The 14,121-nt window shown below is 37.1% G+C and overlaps 1 protein-coding gene across 1 annotated transcript in view; it reads left to right on the top strand.

The window, feature by feature from the left end:
• Positions 1-9,861, top strand: part of isca2 (iron-sulfur cluster assembly 2) — a 10,930-nt gene extending 1,069 nt beyond the window's left edge. Inside the window, exons 2-4 of the mRNA XM_028821898.2 lie at positions 407-578; positions 2,501-2,616; positions 5,324-9,861. Coding sequence (XP_028677731.1) covers positions 407-578; positions 2,501-2,616; positions 5,324-5,498 — 463 coding nt within the window. The 3' untranslated portion in view covers positions 5,499-9,861. The remainder of the gene's footprint in view (positions 1-406; positions 579-2,500; positions 2,617-5,323) is intronic.
• The last annotated feature ends 4,260 nt before the right edge of the window (positions 9,862-14,121 follow it).

Below are 14,121 nucleotides of genomic sequence, written 5' to 3'. Positions count from 1 at the left end.
CAACACTGCAGAACAACACATGTATCGGATATCAGACCGGTCCATGAGGGTTTAGGAGTCTGACATTCTGGAGGTGAGGGCCCCAATGCTTTCGGTACCTTTTTCCCCAATGGTAGGAGTGTATGTGAGGGGTGTGTTGGATCATTCACAATGCTGGTGGCTTTGCGGATGCAGTGTGTGGTGTAAATATCCTTTGTTTCAATTACAGTACAAACCTGGATGATTGCTGGAGTTGGAAATGCATAAGGAAATTAAAGTTTGCTCAGATGGCTTGGTGAAGAGCCAATCACAATGTGTTTTTGCCAACTTTGCGAAGATTAAAGAAAAAGAATGTAAAGAAAAAGTTTATGCTATATTTTAAAACAGTTTTTGTAATACATGTACACTCTGTTTATGTTTGAAACAGGGCATTGCCTGTAGTCCGGAGCAGTACCAAAACATGTCTTCCAAGTTTGAGTTTTCCATTCCATCCAACAAATGGCATATCTCTGAAGCAGTGCAGCTCATCAGTTTTGCAGAAAGACTATGATATAAAGTCTAGCTCTGGAAAACTAAATTTGAGTGATGCATGCATTAAGGTAATACATTTCCTATCGTTCATATGTCAATTTTAACCATGATCCTTCAATGTTAAGCACTGAGTCTAACAATAGTTTTAATTCTATGGTATAAGATAAAAATTGTATTCATTTTTGAGTATGACTTTAGTTGAGAATCTAGGTACTTCCATTTTCCTCCCACATCAGTAAACCCATGCAGTTATGTTAATTGGTGATTCTAATATGGTCCCAGCATGACGAAGAGTGTATTTACATGAATGGGCTCCCCAATACACCGGTACACTGTCTGGTACTGTTTTCCCACTTTGTTTCCAATGCTGCCAGTGTAACCTCCAGGCCCTGTGACCTTGAATTGGCTTCTTTAAGAGGGTCTGGGAATAATTTATTGAGATTATTTAAGAAGCAAGAAACACCTATAATCACTACTGAGCAAACACATACCTACAATGACTCCTATGAAGAAAAAAAAAATGCTAAAAAGTGTTAAAAAAAAAAAAAAAAAGTTTGGTTAAAAATACTTTGGAAAGGTAAAGGTACTGGGTAACTTGAGAACAAAAAGTTAGTCACCTTGGGCCTCCCTCTGCAGTAATTTGTTTTATCTGCCAGGCAAAGTGATGTAAGCACATGCCTACCAACCTGCATCTTTCTTTAGGTCTTCACCTGCTCGAACCTTTCATCTACATAATGTTTTCTTCATCTGGACATTCATCTATAGCTTTTGAGTGTTTGCTCACAACTATCCTAACAAGTTTATACTCCGTACTAGACTGACTGAAAGGGGCTTTTAAATCCCATCTGGAAATGACTACTTTAGCCATATACAAGGCCAAAAAGACTGTACCTTGGCAAGTGTTATCAATACTAATAAATAACCTTGAATTCTGTAACATGCTGTTTTTATAAAGAAAACAAAAAGACCAGTAGTAAGACTACGATAATATGTATAATATGTATATGCTGTGCTTATGCTTACAAATCTGACATAGTGTACAGCACATGTTAGTAAAACACACTTTTTTTCCTTTAACTCGCCAGATTTATGTTGCTGCTAATCTCATGAAGCATTGGTTGTTTTTTCTCTAAATATATTAAATCATTTAATTCTACAACTAATGTCAGTTGGAAGTCTGTCTCCATTATAACATTATGTTCTCCAAGGGTAATTCTTCGAATCTTAGTAAAATTACTTTTCTTAAAATATACAGTGACTCTTGTACACAGCATCTGTAAATGAACAGGTCATTTACAATCCAGTAGATACTGAACATTCTGTTCAGTTCAATTCAATTTATTCTTATTAAGCTCACTTCCACTGATCAGCTCAGCACACTGTAAAATAATGAGAAATATAGCATGTAAAAAGGAATACAACATAAATGTAATGTTAAAAGATAAAATAGGAAACTCAAGCACACAGATAGGGTGAGAACATGGAAACTCCAACGTAGGTGTTTTTTTTCTTTTTTCTCCTCCCCCTAAGTGTTCAGACCGTCCACTCAAAGAGTATGATGTCAAAACGTTTACTGAAAGGCATCTCACTGTGAAACTAGATTGTAAACATTTTAAGTCGGATGCATTTTTTGGTCACAAGGTCTCAACTCAAATGTTTTTCTATTACTCAGACCTGTTATTTTAACTTGTGCAGCATTCCCTTAAGACATTTGTTAGCATGTTAGCATGCTGGTGTGATAGTCATTTTTAAAAATGTACTGCCAATGCTGATACAGCACTTACGTCAGCAAAAATGTATGCATAATAAGCACATTAAGGTGACACTGTAAGTAATTCATAACATTTGTTTGTTCACTGCTGGAAAAATCATGTCAAGTATATACTCTTGTGCTATTCAGAAACCCTTAGTTGGATGCAGCTGCCCTGTGTTGTTCAGATTTGCTATTTTTTTTTACATTGTGTGTTAATTAGGACAATGTGTTTTTCAGAAGTTACAAGAAATAAAGGGAAATGGAGAGTTCTTGAGAGTTCTAATACAAGGTGGAGGTTGCTCTGGATTTCAATATAAATTTTCCTTGGATAATTCTGTCAGTGAAGATGACAGGTAATTACTTGCTACTGTCACATTTTACAAATATATGAACAGTTTTTGTTAATGTTTTGTTTTCATGCTTAACCTTTTTAATTCTTCATCATTTTTTTCCCGTACAGCTGGGAAATTAAGTATTGAACGTGTCAACATTTTTCTCAGTAAACACATTTCTAATGGGACTATTGACATTAAATTTTCACCAGATGTTGGTAACAACCCAAGTAATCCAGACATACAAAGAAATCGGGACAATTTTCCCCACTGTATGTTTGGGTTTAAATTATCATCAGCCTTTCACAGTATTCTGTTTGTTTATAGAGAAAAGCAGTGCGGGTTGGTACCTCACTTAGTACACTGTGGTTCTTCCCAGTGATGGTGAAATATACCTTTTCAATTATGAAATCTGAAAGAATTCTTAGCTGAAATTTACTTACTTTATTGTGCTAACTTTTTGAGCCAGTGTTTTTTTTGACCTAACATAAATTATCATATATGTCCCAATATAAATGCTGTGCATTCTGTGTTAATTTAGGGATGAGGGAAGCAAAAAAGTACAGTATCAAAGTGAAGCTGCTACTGCAGGTCAGGGTTTTTTTTATATGCAGTATAATTCTTTAAAAATGAAATAAAAATAATATTTTAATGCCCTACCACTCCAAAAAAGTATAGTTTTCTAATTTGTGAGACCTGTAGAACTTAGACAGGTGAAGCCTTCATGATGTGGTTAGCACCGTGAAGCATGGTAGGGATTTGATGGTGTGGTGTTGGTTTGCTGATGATACTGCTTGTGATTTATTGAAAATTACCAGCTTGGCTACTACGGCATTCTTCAGTGATTTGCCTCCTATCTGGTTTGTACTCAATTGGACCATCACTTGATTGATACTGCAAGAAAATAACAATCTGGCAAGAGATGGAGTGCTGCAGAGATAATTTGGCTTTCACAATTACCTGACCCAAGAGAGAGTTACTATCATGATTTTGACCAGAGAGTGAAGGAGAAACACCCAACAAGTGCTCTGAAATTGTTGGAACTCGTTCAAGACCACCTCATGAAGCAGGCTGAGAGAATGTCAAGAGTGTGCAAAGATGTTATCAAGACAAAAGGCGTCTAAATTTGAAGAATCTAAAATATGAGATAATTTTGAATGTTTTTTTTTTTTTAGCACTTTTTTTAGGCTGCATAATTCCATGTGTTGCTTATGTTGTAATAGTTGTATTCTATCTTTTATAAAGAGCAGAAAAAAGTAAAAATGATGGAAACTTTTTTTGGGTAGGTATGTCCAAATGGTGCTGTATATTGTATATAAAGTGAAAAGCTGGTGTCATTTTTTATCCATAGTTCTAGAGTCAACTGTTTTGGAAAACATTGTGTGTTTCTTGTGTTTTAAAACGTGTCATTTTCTTGATTTTCTCATTGGTTTGTGAGACACCCACCTTGAACCTGTTTATGCTGAAAAAAAGTTGATACAATAGGGATGTCTCTAGTATGATTTCTAAGTAGAAAATGCATGGGAGTGGTAACAGGATGCCTAGAATTATTTAATTAGCTAAAAGAAAAGACTGTCTTCTCAATTCTTAGACAAATAAAGGGAATTTACTTAAGAACAGAAAGAATCCCTTATTAGTGAGGATAATGTTTTACATTCTAACATTACACGGGGGCTCCGCCCCCTGCTCGCTTCGCTCGCCTACCCCCGGCGTTGGGTATCCTGAAATACATTAGTCGAGCTCGTTCGTTTTGGAGCCATGCCCGCGGCATTTCAGACGCGTGTTGTAGGCGCCTGCGTTCATTGATTGTATCCATGCGGGCACGTGTTTGTATATCCGTCAGTCGAGCTCGTTCGTTTTGAACCCGTGCCTGCTTTGCTTCTGCAGTTTTAGACGCGCGTTGTAGGCGCTTGCGTTCATTGATCTTATCCAGGTGGGCTCGTGTTTGTATCGTTGAGCTGTATTGTGTTTGAATTTGGTGCAACGCGTTCAGCGGTTTGTACAATCCCAAGCAGCACATTATTCCTAACTTCACTCCGCAGTAGTGCCACTCACAATATGGCGGTGACGCCTGCTCCTTTACTCCGCAGTAACGCCACTCACAATATGGTGGTGTGTGGACCTGTGGGGCCTCCGTAGCCTCTTCCGTTTGAATCTGGGCTGCAGCGGAGAATCCTCTTTTTTGTGTGGCTGTGCTGTTAGTTGTTAGCTATGGGCGCGTTGTTGCTTCATTTCTCATTCACGTCAGTTGAGCTCTTTCGTTTTTGGGCCGTGACTCCTTTGTGCGCGGTGGATACGACTTCGCTTGCGGTTTATGGGACGTGCGCTGTACGCGCCTGCGCAGTACGTCTCATGGTCCCATCGCCGTGTACCTGCGTCCATGCCATCCGGTTTACCATTCTCAGTTAGTAATATGGATTTCTTAATGCAGCATTTGTTTTGGTTTTGAGTCATTTACCTTTTGGACCTGCAATCATCATCAGCAATGGTAAAAATGGAATGGTTTAGCTTGTGGTAGCTTGGGTTTTTTTTTTTTGCATTTTCTTTGCAGTTGATGCATTTATAGATTCATAGTTTATTTGGTCTGAATACTTCCAGGTTTAGTCAAAAATATTTCATACTTAAACACAAAAGGTTTTATATTAAGTACTGAGACATTGGAAGTAATATTGTCATTTTTAATCTTATTCAGGTAAAGTGATCTGTGCTTTTTTTGTTTATCTTCCAGAGTATTTGAACAGGATGGAGTGATGGTTGTTGTTGACAAGGAAAGTCTGAATTTCATTAATGGGGCCACACTTGATTACAGTGAAGAACTGATCCGTTCATCCTTTCAGATTGTTAACAATCCCCAGGCTGATCACGGCTGCTCTTGTGGAACTTCTTTTTCTGTTAAGCTTTAATAATTTGGTCACTTCTTCCACCATTATTCCCAAAACATAAACTGGACCCAAAATTTCATCAGGCCAGTTTCTTTACTACCTGTCAATGAATGAAGTAAAAGGTGTTTGATAGCTGTAGTCACTTAAAAATCTCTTCTCCTTAGCGGTTGCAATGTAAGTTTGTGTACTTTTCCTAACTTTTAAAGTTAAGTAAAACCCTAATTTATAGTTGCAGAAAGTTGCATATGCACCCTCTTACATTAGTTTTGTGTTTTAAGTAAAAAAATTTTCTTTTCTTGAATGTTACATTCTATAATTCACACCTCACCGGCTTCACTCCTGTCTACAGCAATAGACAAGAGTAGAAACTAGATGGATGTATATATTGTTAAATATGTTTTATAAAATGTTGCATTCAGATGTATTCACTGTAAGGTGCCATGTCTTGTTACATTTTTAGCAATTATGAATGTGTATATTTTCATTGGAGAAAAAAACAAGTGGGTATAAGTAAAAACGGCACGATTTACTGCCAAAGTGTGTGTGTGTTCCAAAAGAAAATTGTGCTTTCTTTAACCTTACAGTAATAATTTTGTAGGAAGGTGATGACTGTTATAAAAGTTTTATTACAATTGATCTTTAGTGTACTTTTTGAAAACAGGCAGGCAAACTTGCATACAAATTAAGATATATATACACACATTAAAATAGTATATTATCTTCATTCCTAGAGCATTTCATGTATTTGCAGCATTTCAGTGAGGTTAAGAATATGCGGGAATCAGTGTGTTAAGCCAAGATTTCGGCCACATGGAACACTTGCCCTATAGTGTAAAGATTTTTTTGTGAAGTGAATGAAATATTTTATTATAATCAAGTAGATTCCGCAGCAGTGTGCACTATTGTCTTTTACTCCTGATTTTCTTCATTACAAGTGTACAGTGATTTTTATATAATTTATAATGTATATATTCTGAATTGAAGTAGCTAAATAAAAATGTGGCAATTATTGGGTATACATTTCTGCTGAAAATAAATGTTTTTTTTATGTCATTGAAGATTTTTTGAATGGAAGTTTACCTTGGAGAAATTAAAGTTCATGAAAGGCAAAACACAATTTTTTTGCCCAGGATAATTCAGAAAACAAGACTAAGAAACTAGATTTACATATAAAAATCATAAGTAAAATCAAATCCTTTTTTTTTCTTAGCAAGGAAAAAAGAACATAGGATTATCCCATTTTACGATTAAAATATTAAGTCAATATTACTTTGTTTTTCACGAATATTACCATTAGAGGGCACAAATGTCCGTGCTTTGTACTGGTTTTTCTTACAGCCATGTGCACGAAAAGACATTTGATTGTTATAGAATTTGTTATTCTGTGTGTTTGCTAATAGGAAAGAAAATAAGACATTAAGTATTTTTTATTTAATATATTTCAAGATATAAAATTGAGTAAGACAAAATACTTTAAAATCTACCAAAGCTTCAAGAACATGGCATTTACATAGAAAATGTGTAATTGGTAAAATATGCCTGTTTTAATGTGGTTTCTTGTAGCATTCCAGGTAAAGGCATGCAAAATGTATTTCATTGATTTAATTATTATGGTAAGCTGCTTAGCACATAAATTTTTTTGTTAGAAAAGACATGAACAATGGTCTTAAGACTGTAGTTTAAGTGCATATTCTCAGCTGGAGCCATCTTGTAGTGCAGACACATCTACAGAAGTCTCACGGTCGAGACCCCTAGTAGTTCAGTGGGATGCCTTGTTTCAGGTTTGTTTTATTCCTTGCTGACTCTGCTGTTAAGATTTGTAACTTCTAATAGTTTGTTACATATCAAATAATTTGCATGTTTACTATAATAGAATCTCCCTTTTCAGCCTGGAAAATCACATCTCTCTATTAAAAAAAAAAAAAATAAAATCTTGGAGTCTTTCTATTATTAAAAAAAAATATCTTGGAGACGAGACGAGATTTTCTCAGAGAGACACCGTAAAGAATTCAAAAATGTTGGGGCGGTACACATGCAGAGCAGGTTAGAGATAACGGAAGTTTGAAAATTTGAAAGTCTCAAAAAAAAAAAAAAAAGGATAGCAAAGATCGCATTAGCGCAAATAAATGGAAATTATTACTCGTGGAATAATGGAACAGAGATCGAATATATTGTTCGGATTTAAACTTTAAGTCAGAGACTTGTAGATCATCTAATTCGTGTTGCCATAAGGGGAAAAAAAAAGTAGTATTCCCAATGAAGAGGCATATCGGTGAAAATTAAAAGATTTGTTGTTTGGTGAAAGTGAAATCCACATACGTGATCAACAGAGGGTTGGCGAGCGAAGCGAGCAGTGTCCAAAGCCTCCTAGTATAAGAAAATGTCCCCAGACAACACTTTACATTTACCCTGCAATCTATAGTGAACTTGATTTTGCATTTTCCCATGTATATGTACAGTGGCATGCAAAAGTTTGGGCACTCTTGCTTAAAATGTCTGTTACTGCTTTTAAGTTATCAGTTCATCTTCTTCTTTATGATCTGTTACTGCCTTTATGTGATTAGTTTATCTTTTGCTTTCTTAACTATTCACAGTAACATTTTAAGCAAGGGGACCAATCTTTTGCATGCCACTCTACAAAATGTGCAGACATCAATAGCTTCAAATTCAATTGTATTACAAAAGCTCTACCTAAAATATGTACTGTATTTAGATGCAGTAATTTTATTTTAGGGGGTGACTTGAGTTCCAATCATGAGGTTATAGCAGTGGCAGTCTTAGAGTAGCTGTTTCATAAACATCAGATCAGGTACTGCTAACCCCTACTCACCATCTCCATCTTTCTGGTACAGTATAGGGGGAAAAAAGTGCCTCTACATCTCTCTGCAGTCTGACATTTTTCACCCTTTATGTTCTGCTGCCAGTCCATGTAAACAAATTGGTATAATTATAATTTGAATAAAACTGTAAGCATGAATTAAGTTCATAAGCATAACTTTTTCACATGAGACAATTGAATGTTTGATCATTAAACAGATTAATGTAGCAGTTCATACCTTGGTGTGAATTTCTGAGGTCAGATTACTTTCTGCATACAATTACAAATGCTAGAAATGTGAGAACTGTACAGTGATACAGAAAAACAGAATCTTACCCTGACATGACTTAGTTCCAAATTGTGCTGCCTCTTTTTTTTTTTTTTGGTTCTGGTTAAACCAAAAGCTACCATGTGAGATATCCAGTTTTTATTTTGTCCTAAACGACTGTTCTGCTTGGTTTCTGTACGTTTATTTGTACTGCGCACAAGTTCCATTTACAGTTATTCTCTAATTACATTTCATTGAAGTTGACAGGGTTTAAAACTACTTATATAACTAATAAACTATATGATTAAGTTGTGAATGAAAGGTGTCCTTTTATAGTGCCATACTCTCATGAACTGTTTTAGGAAAGTAAGCATACATAAATATATATTGTACTGCCTTATTCTAGGAGAGATAAGTATTAGTAATTTGTGTTCATGCTCTACAGGGAGCTCAAAAGAAAATAAAACATGGGTTTTCTTGTGTCTTAAGCCCTATATGGACAGGATTAGTTTTACAGCAGGAGGTGGGTTAAAGTCAGTGCTTGACCTGTTCATGCCTTAGGAGTACCATCAATTCCAACCACTTTAGCAGCCCATATTTATAATAACAATTTCTTCATTCATACCTCCATGGATGACCCCATCCTTAAGCATTTTGATATAAATTGTACGTATTAGCACACCTTTGGATCTCAGAGGGGATCCCCCAACCCCTCATTATTCAACACTTACAACAAGTAGTACCAATGCAGTTCTTTTATTCCCACTTAAAGCACTGAGTAAAATAATTTTGACAGGAGGATCTCTTTAATTTCAGTCCTGTCCAAATCGTTCAAATGGTTTTACTGACCCGTCCATTCACATGGGACTAGTTTAACTTGGGGCTAGTTTTTTACAGACTTTTTGTAAAAGGTAAAAGTCTCCATAATCTATATGCAGTCTGTAAAAAGGTGAGTGATTCAAATGGGACTAAAATTACAGAGGTCCTCCAGTAATCTTTTTAGCTCATTTTCTGGTGTAAAATGAATCCCGTCCAAATAGGACTTGACACTGATGGTGAATTGAAGTGGGTACAGTAATGGGATTAAAAATGTATCCAGGAATGAAGGAGGACTGTACAAAATGTGCATATTTTCTGAAAATTACTTTTGTAATGTTCTTTTGCTGTTGTTTCTCTTTATTGCTGTGTATTTGTAATATCTAGCATTTACATAATTCTCTGTCTTTAAAGGACACCTTCTAATTGGTTGCTTAAAATAAAGAAGCAGCTGTCCGTCACTATGCCTAAACTTTCAAAAACTCATTTTGTGAAAAGTTCTTGTACTTACCACATGCTAGGTCATATAGATAAAAATTTTATTAACTGTTAAGAGAGATCAGATACAGTCATATGAAATGTTTGGGAACCCCTCTCAGCCTGCATAATAGTTTACTTTCAACAAAAAAGATAACAGTGATATGTCTTTCATTTTCTAGGAACATCTTGTGAGTACTGGGGTGTTTTCCGAACAAAGATTTTTAGTGAAGCAGTATTTAGTTGTATGAGATTAAATCAAATGTGAAAAACTGGCTGGGCAAAAATGTGGGTCCCCTTGTAATTTTGCTGATTTGAATGTATGTAACTGCTCAATGCTGATTACTTGCAACACCAAATTGGTTGGATTAGCTTGTTAAGCCTTGAACTTCATAGACAGGTGTGTCCAATCATGAGAAAAGGTATTTAAGGTGGTCAATTGCAAGTTGTGCTTCCCTTTGACTCTCCTCTGAAGAGTGACAGCATGGGATCTGAAAACAAAGATTGTTCAGTATGATGGTTTAGGGTGTACCGCTGCCCTGGGAGAAACAACTAAACCCCGGGATAAGCACGATTAGAAAACTGCTAATGTAAAGCAGTTCAATATATAAAATCTATCGGGCAACGTGACCAACGCTCGTCCTCTTATTGATTTCCCCACCACCAGTCCCAGCTTAGCATTAACAACAAATCATATTACAACACAAAGAAGAAGCAAAAGAATAACACATATATTATCATACATGAAAAAAAAAACAAACAAACAAATACATAACAATCAAACCCCCCTCCTTTCTGGTTTAAACACGCAATGTTCATCAATCATAGAAACCAGTTCAACCAAACGGAATTACTGTCTTTATTGTGCAGGGCAAAGAGAAACCATACGGGAATACGCCGGTCGTCGAGCCGGTAACAAAAAAGTTCAATCCTACCAGTCCAAGTATTCCAGCGAAATCAAAGGAAGAAAAAAAAAGGTCCGTCTTCAGAGACGCGTCTCCCTTGTGTCGCTGAGTCTTCAAAGAAAAAAAAGAACTTGTTCCAGTAGATATTTTTTCTTGGCGCTACCTCGTCTCTTCTCATTGCTCCACCACAAGATGTCTCCCTTTCTCCCCTTCTTTTCCGGTTTTTAACCGCCCTGACCGAGTTATAACCTCCCCCTTAAAGGTGTATTTACAGTATTCTTCTTTCCATAAATGCACCCAAAGAGGCAGCAAAATGCCCCTGGAATAAAGCACATGTGGCATCCGCTACAAGGGGAAGGCTACAAAAAGCTATCTCAGAGGTTTAAAGTGTCAGTTTCAACTGTAAGGAATGTAATCAGGAAATGGAAGGCCACAGGCACAGTTGCTGTTAAACCCAGCAGGTCTGGCAGGCCAAGAAAAATCCAGGAGTGGCATATGCACAGGATAGTGAGTATGGTTACAGACAACCCACAGATCACCTCCAAAGACCTGCAAGAACATCTTGGCTGCTGATGGTGTATCTGTACATTGTTCTACAATTCAGCACAGTTTGCACAAAGAACATCTGTATGGCAGGGTGATGAGAAAGAAGCCCTTTCTGCACTCGCACCACAAACAGAGTCGCTTGTTGTATGCAAATGCTCATTTAGACACGGCAGATTAATTTTTGGAACAAAGTGCTTTGGACTGATGAGACAAAAATTGAGTTATTTGGTCAGAACAAAAAGCGCATTGCATGGTGGAAGAAAAACACCGCATTCCAAGAAAAACACCTGCTACCTACTGTCAAATTTGGTGGAGGTTCCATCATGCTGTGCGACTGTGTGGCTAGTTCAGGGACTGGGGCCCTTGTTCAAGTCGAGGGTCAGATGAATTCAACCCAGTATCAACAAATTCTTTAGGATAATGTTCAAGCATCAGTCACAAAGTTGAAGTTACGCAGGGGTTGGATATTCCAACAAGACAATGACCTAAAACACAATTCGAAATCTACAAGACATTCACGCAGAGGGAGAAGTACAATGTTCTAGAATGGCCGTCACAGTCCCCTGTCTTGAATATCATCGAAAATCTTTGGGATGATTTGAAGCAGGCTGTCCAAGCTCAGCAGCCATCATATTTAACTGAACTGGAGAGATTTTGTATGGAAGAATGGTCAAAAATACCTCCATCCAGACACTCATCAAAGGCTACTGGAGACGTCTAGAGGCTGTTATATTTGCAAAAGGCGGCTCAACTAAGTATTAATGTCATATCTCTGTTGGGGTGCCCAAATTTATGCACCTGTCTAATTTTGTTATGATGCATATTGTATATTTTCTGTTAATCCAATAAACTTAATGTAACTGGTGAAATACTACTGTTTCCATAAGGCAAGTCGTATATTAAAAGGAAGTTGCTACTTTGAAAGCTCAGCCAATGATAAACAAAAATCCAAAGAATTAAGAGGGGTTCCCAAACTTTTTCATATGACTGTATGTGTGTGTGTTTGAGTCAGAGAATACCAGATCAGAAGCAGTATGAACTAAACCAGCAGGACAAAGGCAGGTTGCACCTAAGCTGGCCTGATAACATTTTGTAAGGACATAAGTTGTGCCTGAACTGGACTAGTCAAAGAACATGTGCCCTACACAATGAAGTCCGATTGGTCCAAGAGATATATCAAGGAAGCAAAAGAATAGCATAACTTCAGGGTAACAGAGAGACATGGAGACTCTCAGTCTGTACTCCAGGGGCCATGTCAGATCAGAGAAGAATCAGCTTACTAAGACGAAGACCCTCCTGGTTATCTAGGTCTATTGGATGCCTAGTCTCGGAACAAGATGAACTGCTACTCGTCCAGGTAGTATTGGTGTTATTGTGTCCCACTCATTGCCTTTGCTTCTGTTTTGGGCACATTTAGAAACTTAAAACTAATATATTATGCATAATTAAAAGTGTGAACCTTCTCTCTTGTTTGGTTTGACCCTCTTACCTGGGGTCATAGATATAAAAGCTAGGCAGTTGCAGAGTGCAGCTGCGTCTTTGCAACAGGTTGGTGAGTGTAAACTTACACAGGCTAAAGTGGGGATTTGGGACACACGGGTCCATGGAATGAAGAGTCTGAGAGTAAGAATTAGTGTCACCCTAGAAGTCTAGGACCCTTCCACAATAAAACAGCTATAAATGCCTGGCCGTGTACTTAAGGGGGCAAGATATCCGTACACTCATCTTACAAATGGTCAGCACGAGGGGTGCACCATATTAAGATCTACACCACATGTCCTTCTGTCCTAACTGCAGAAAGGACACCAAGGAGTGGCATAATTTGGCTGTTGCAGCTCAAATATTTTCTTGGCTGCATGCTTCTCAGTAAAGTTATATTTTACTGCCAGGGAAAAGTTATTCAGACTTGAGCAGGACAGCCACTTATTAGAAAGAGATTGTAGAAGGATCATTAAGTCGGCTATTTCCTTAAGCATCATTTAGCTTCACTGACAGGGAACAAACAATTGGATGGTTCTTATTTTTTTATTCCTTTGTTCCTTTGGCACCTATTGTCCAAGATTCTGACCCAATCACAGTTTACAGTCAAATAGGTCTCACAGAAAAGTTTTATGTTGAATGAAAAAAATAAGCTAAAATGTGTCAGCATTTAGTGAGTATTCCTTGGTCTCAGAGAAATCCTTTGTTTGGCAGTAATGTGTTAGCTTGTAGTTTAGTTCCTCTTATGGGAATGGAAAGCTAAAGACTGGCTGAGATTTGATTTGGCTAAAATGTATTGGCCACTTGGGAGTAAGCCCCCAGCACATTTCTTTTTATTCTTAGCATTTGCTCTTAGCTCTTGCCAAGTCCCCTCACTAGACAGGAGAGCATCAATCTGCAGCCTCTTTTATAAAGCCGTATTTGCTTATTCTTTGAAGGTATCATCTTCTAATCACTGAGAAAGAAAAAATAGGCACACATGTTTAGCATTTGAACACGTTTGTCTTGTATCTCAGAAACAAATACTGACAGTCCCTAAAAATATCACCTTAAATAAAATTCTATAGTTACAGGTTTTGGTAAACACCTCCAGTCACTTCTAAATATCACATTCCCCTGTAATTATGAAGCTCATTCCATCTTCTGCGACAGTTTGCCTATTCTATAAAATAATAATTGACTGGCCACTCTGCCAAGATGTGCAAATTAAATGTCAATGTATTCCGCATCACTACCATTCTTTTTCATCAAGAAATAATTGCTGGAACTGACTGAGAAAAAACAAGTAGAAGTTTCATTAGCTTGGCCTGACGACTTTGGGAGTGGCTGCTGTAT

This window comes from Erpetoichthys calabaricus, chromosome 16 (genome assembly GCF_900747795.2).
Source record: "Erpetoichthys calabaricus chromosome 16, fErpCal1.3, whole genome shotgun sequence".
In the NCBI taxonomy this organism is placed as follows: domain Eukaryota; kingdom Metazoa; phylum Chordata; class Cladistia; order Polypteriformes; family Polypteridae; genus Erpetoichthys; species Erpetoichthys calabaricus.
Note: the sequence above shows the minus strand (reverse complement) of the source record. Positions and strands in the feature narration are given on the sequence as shown.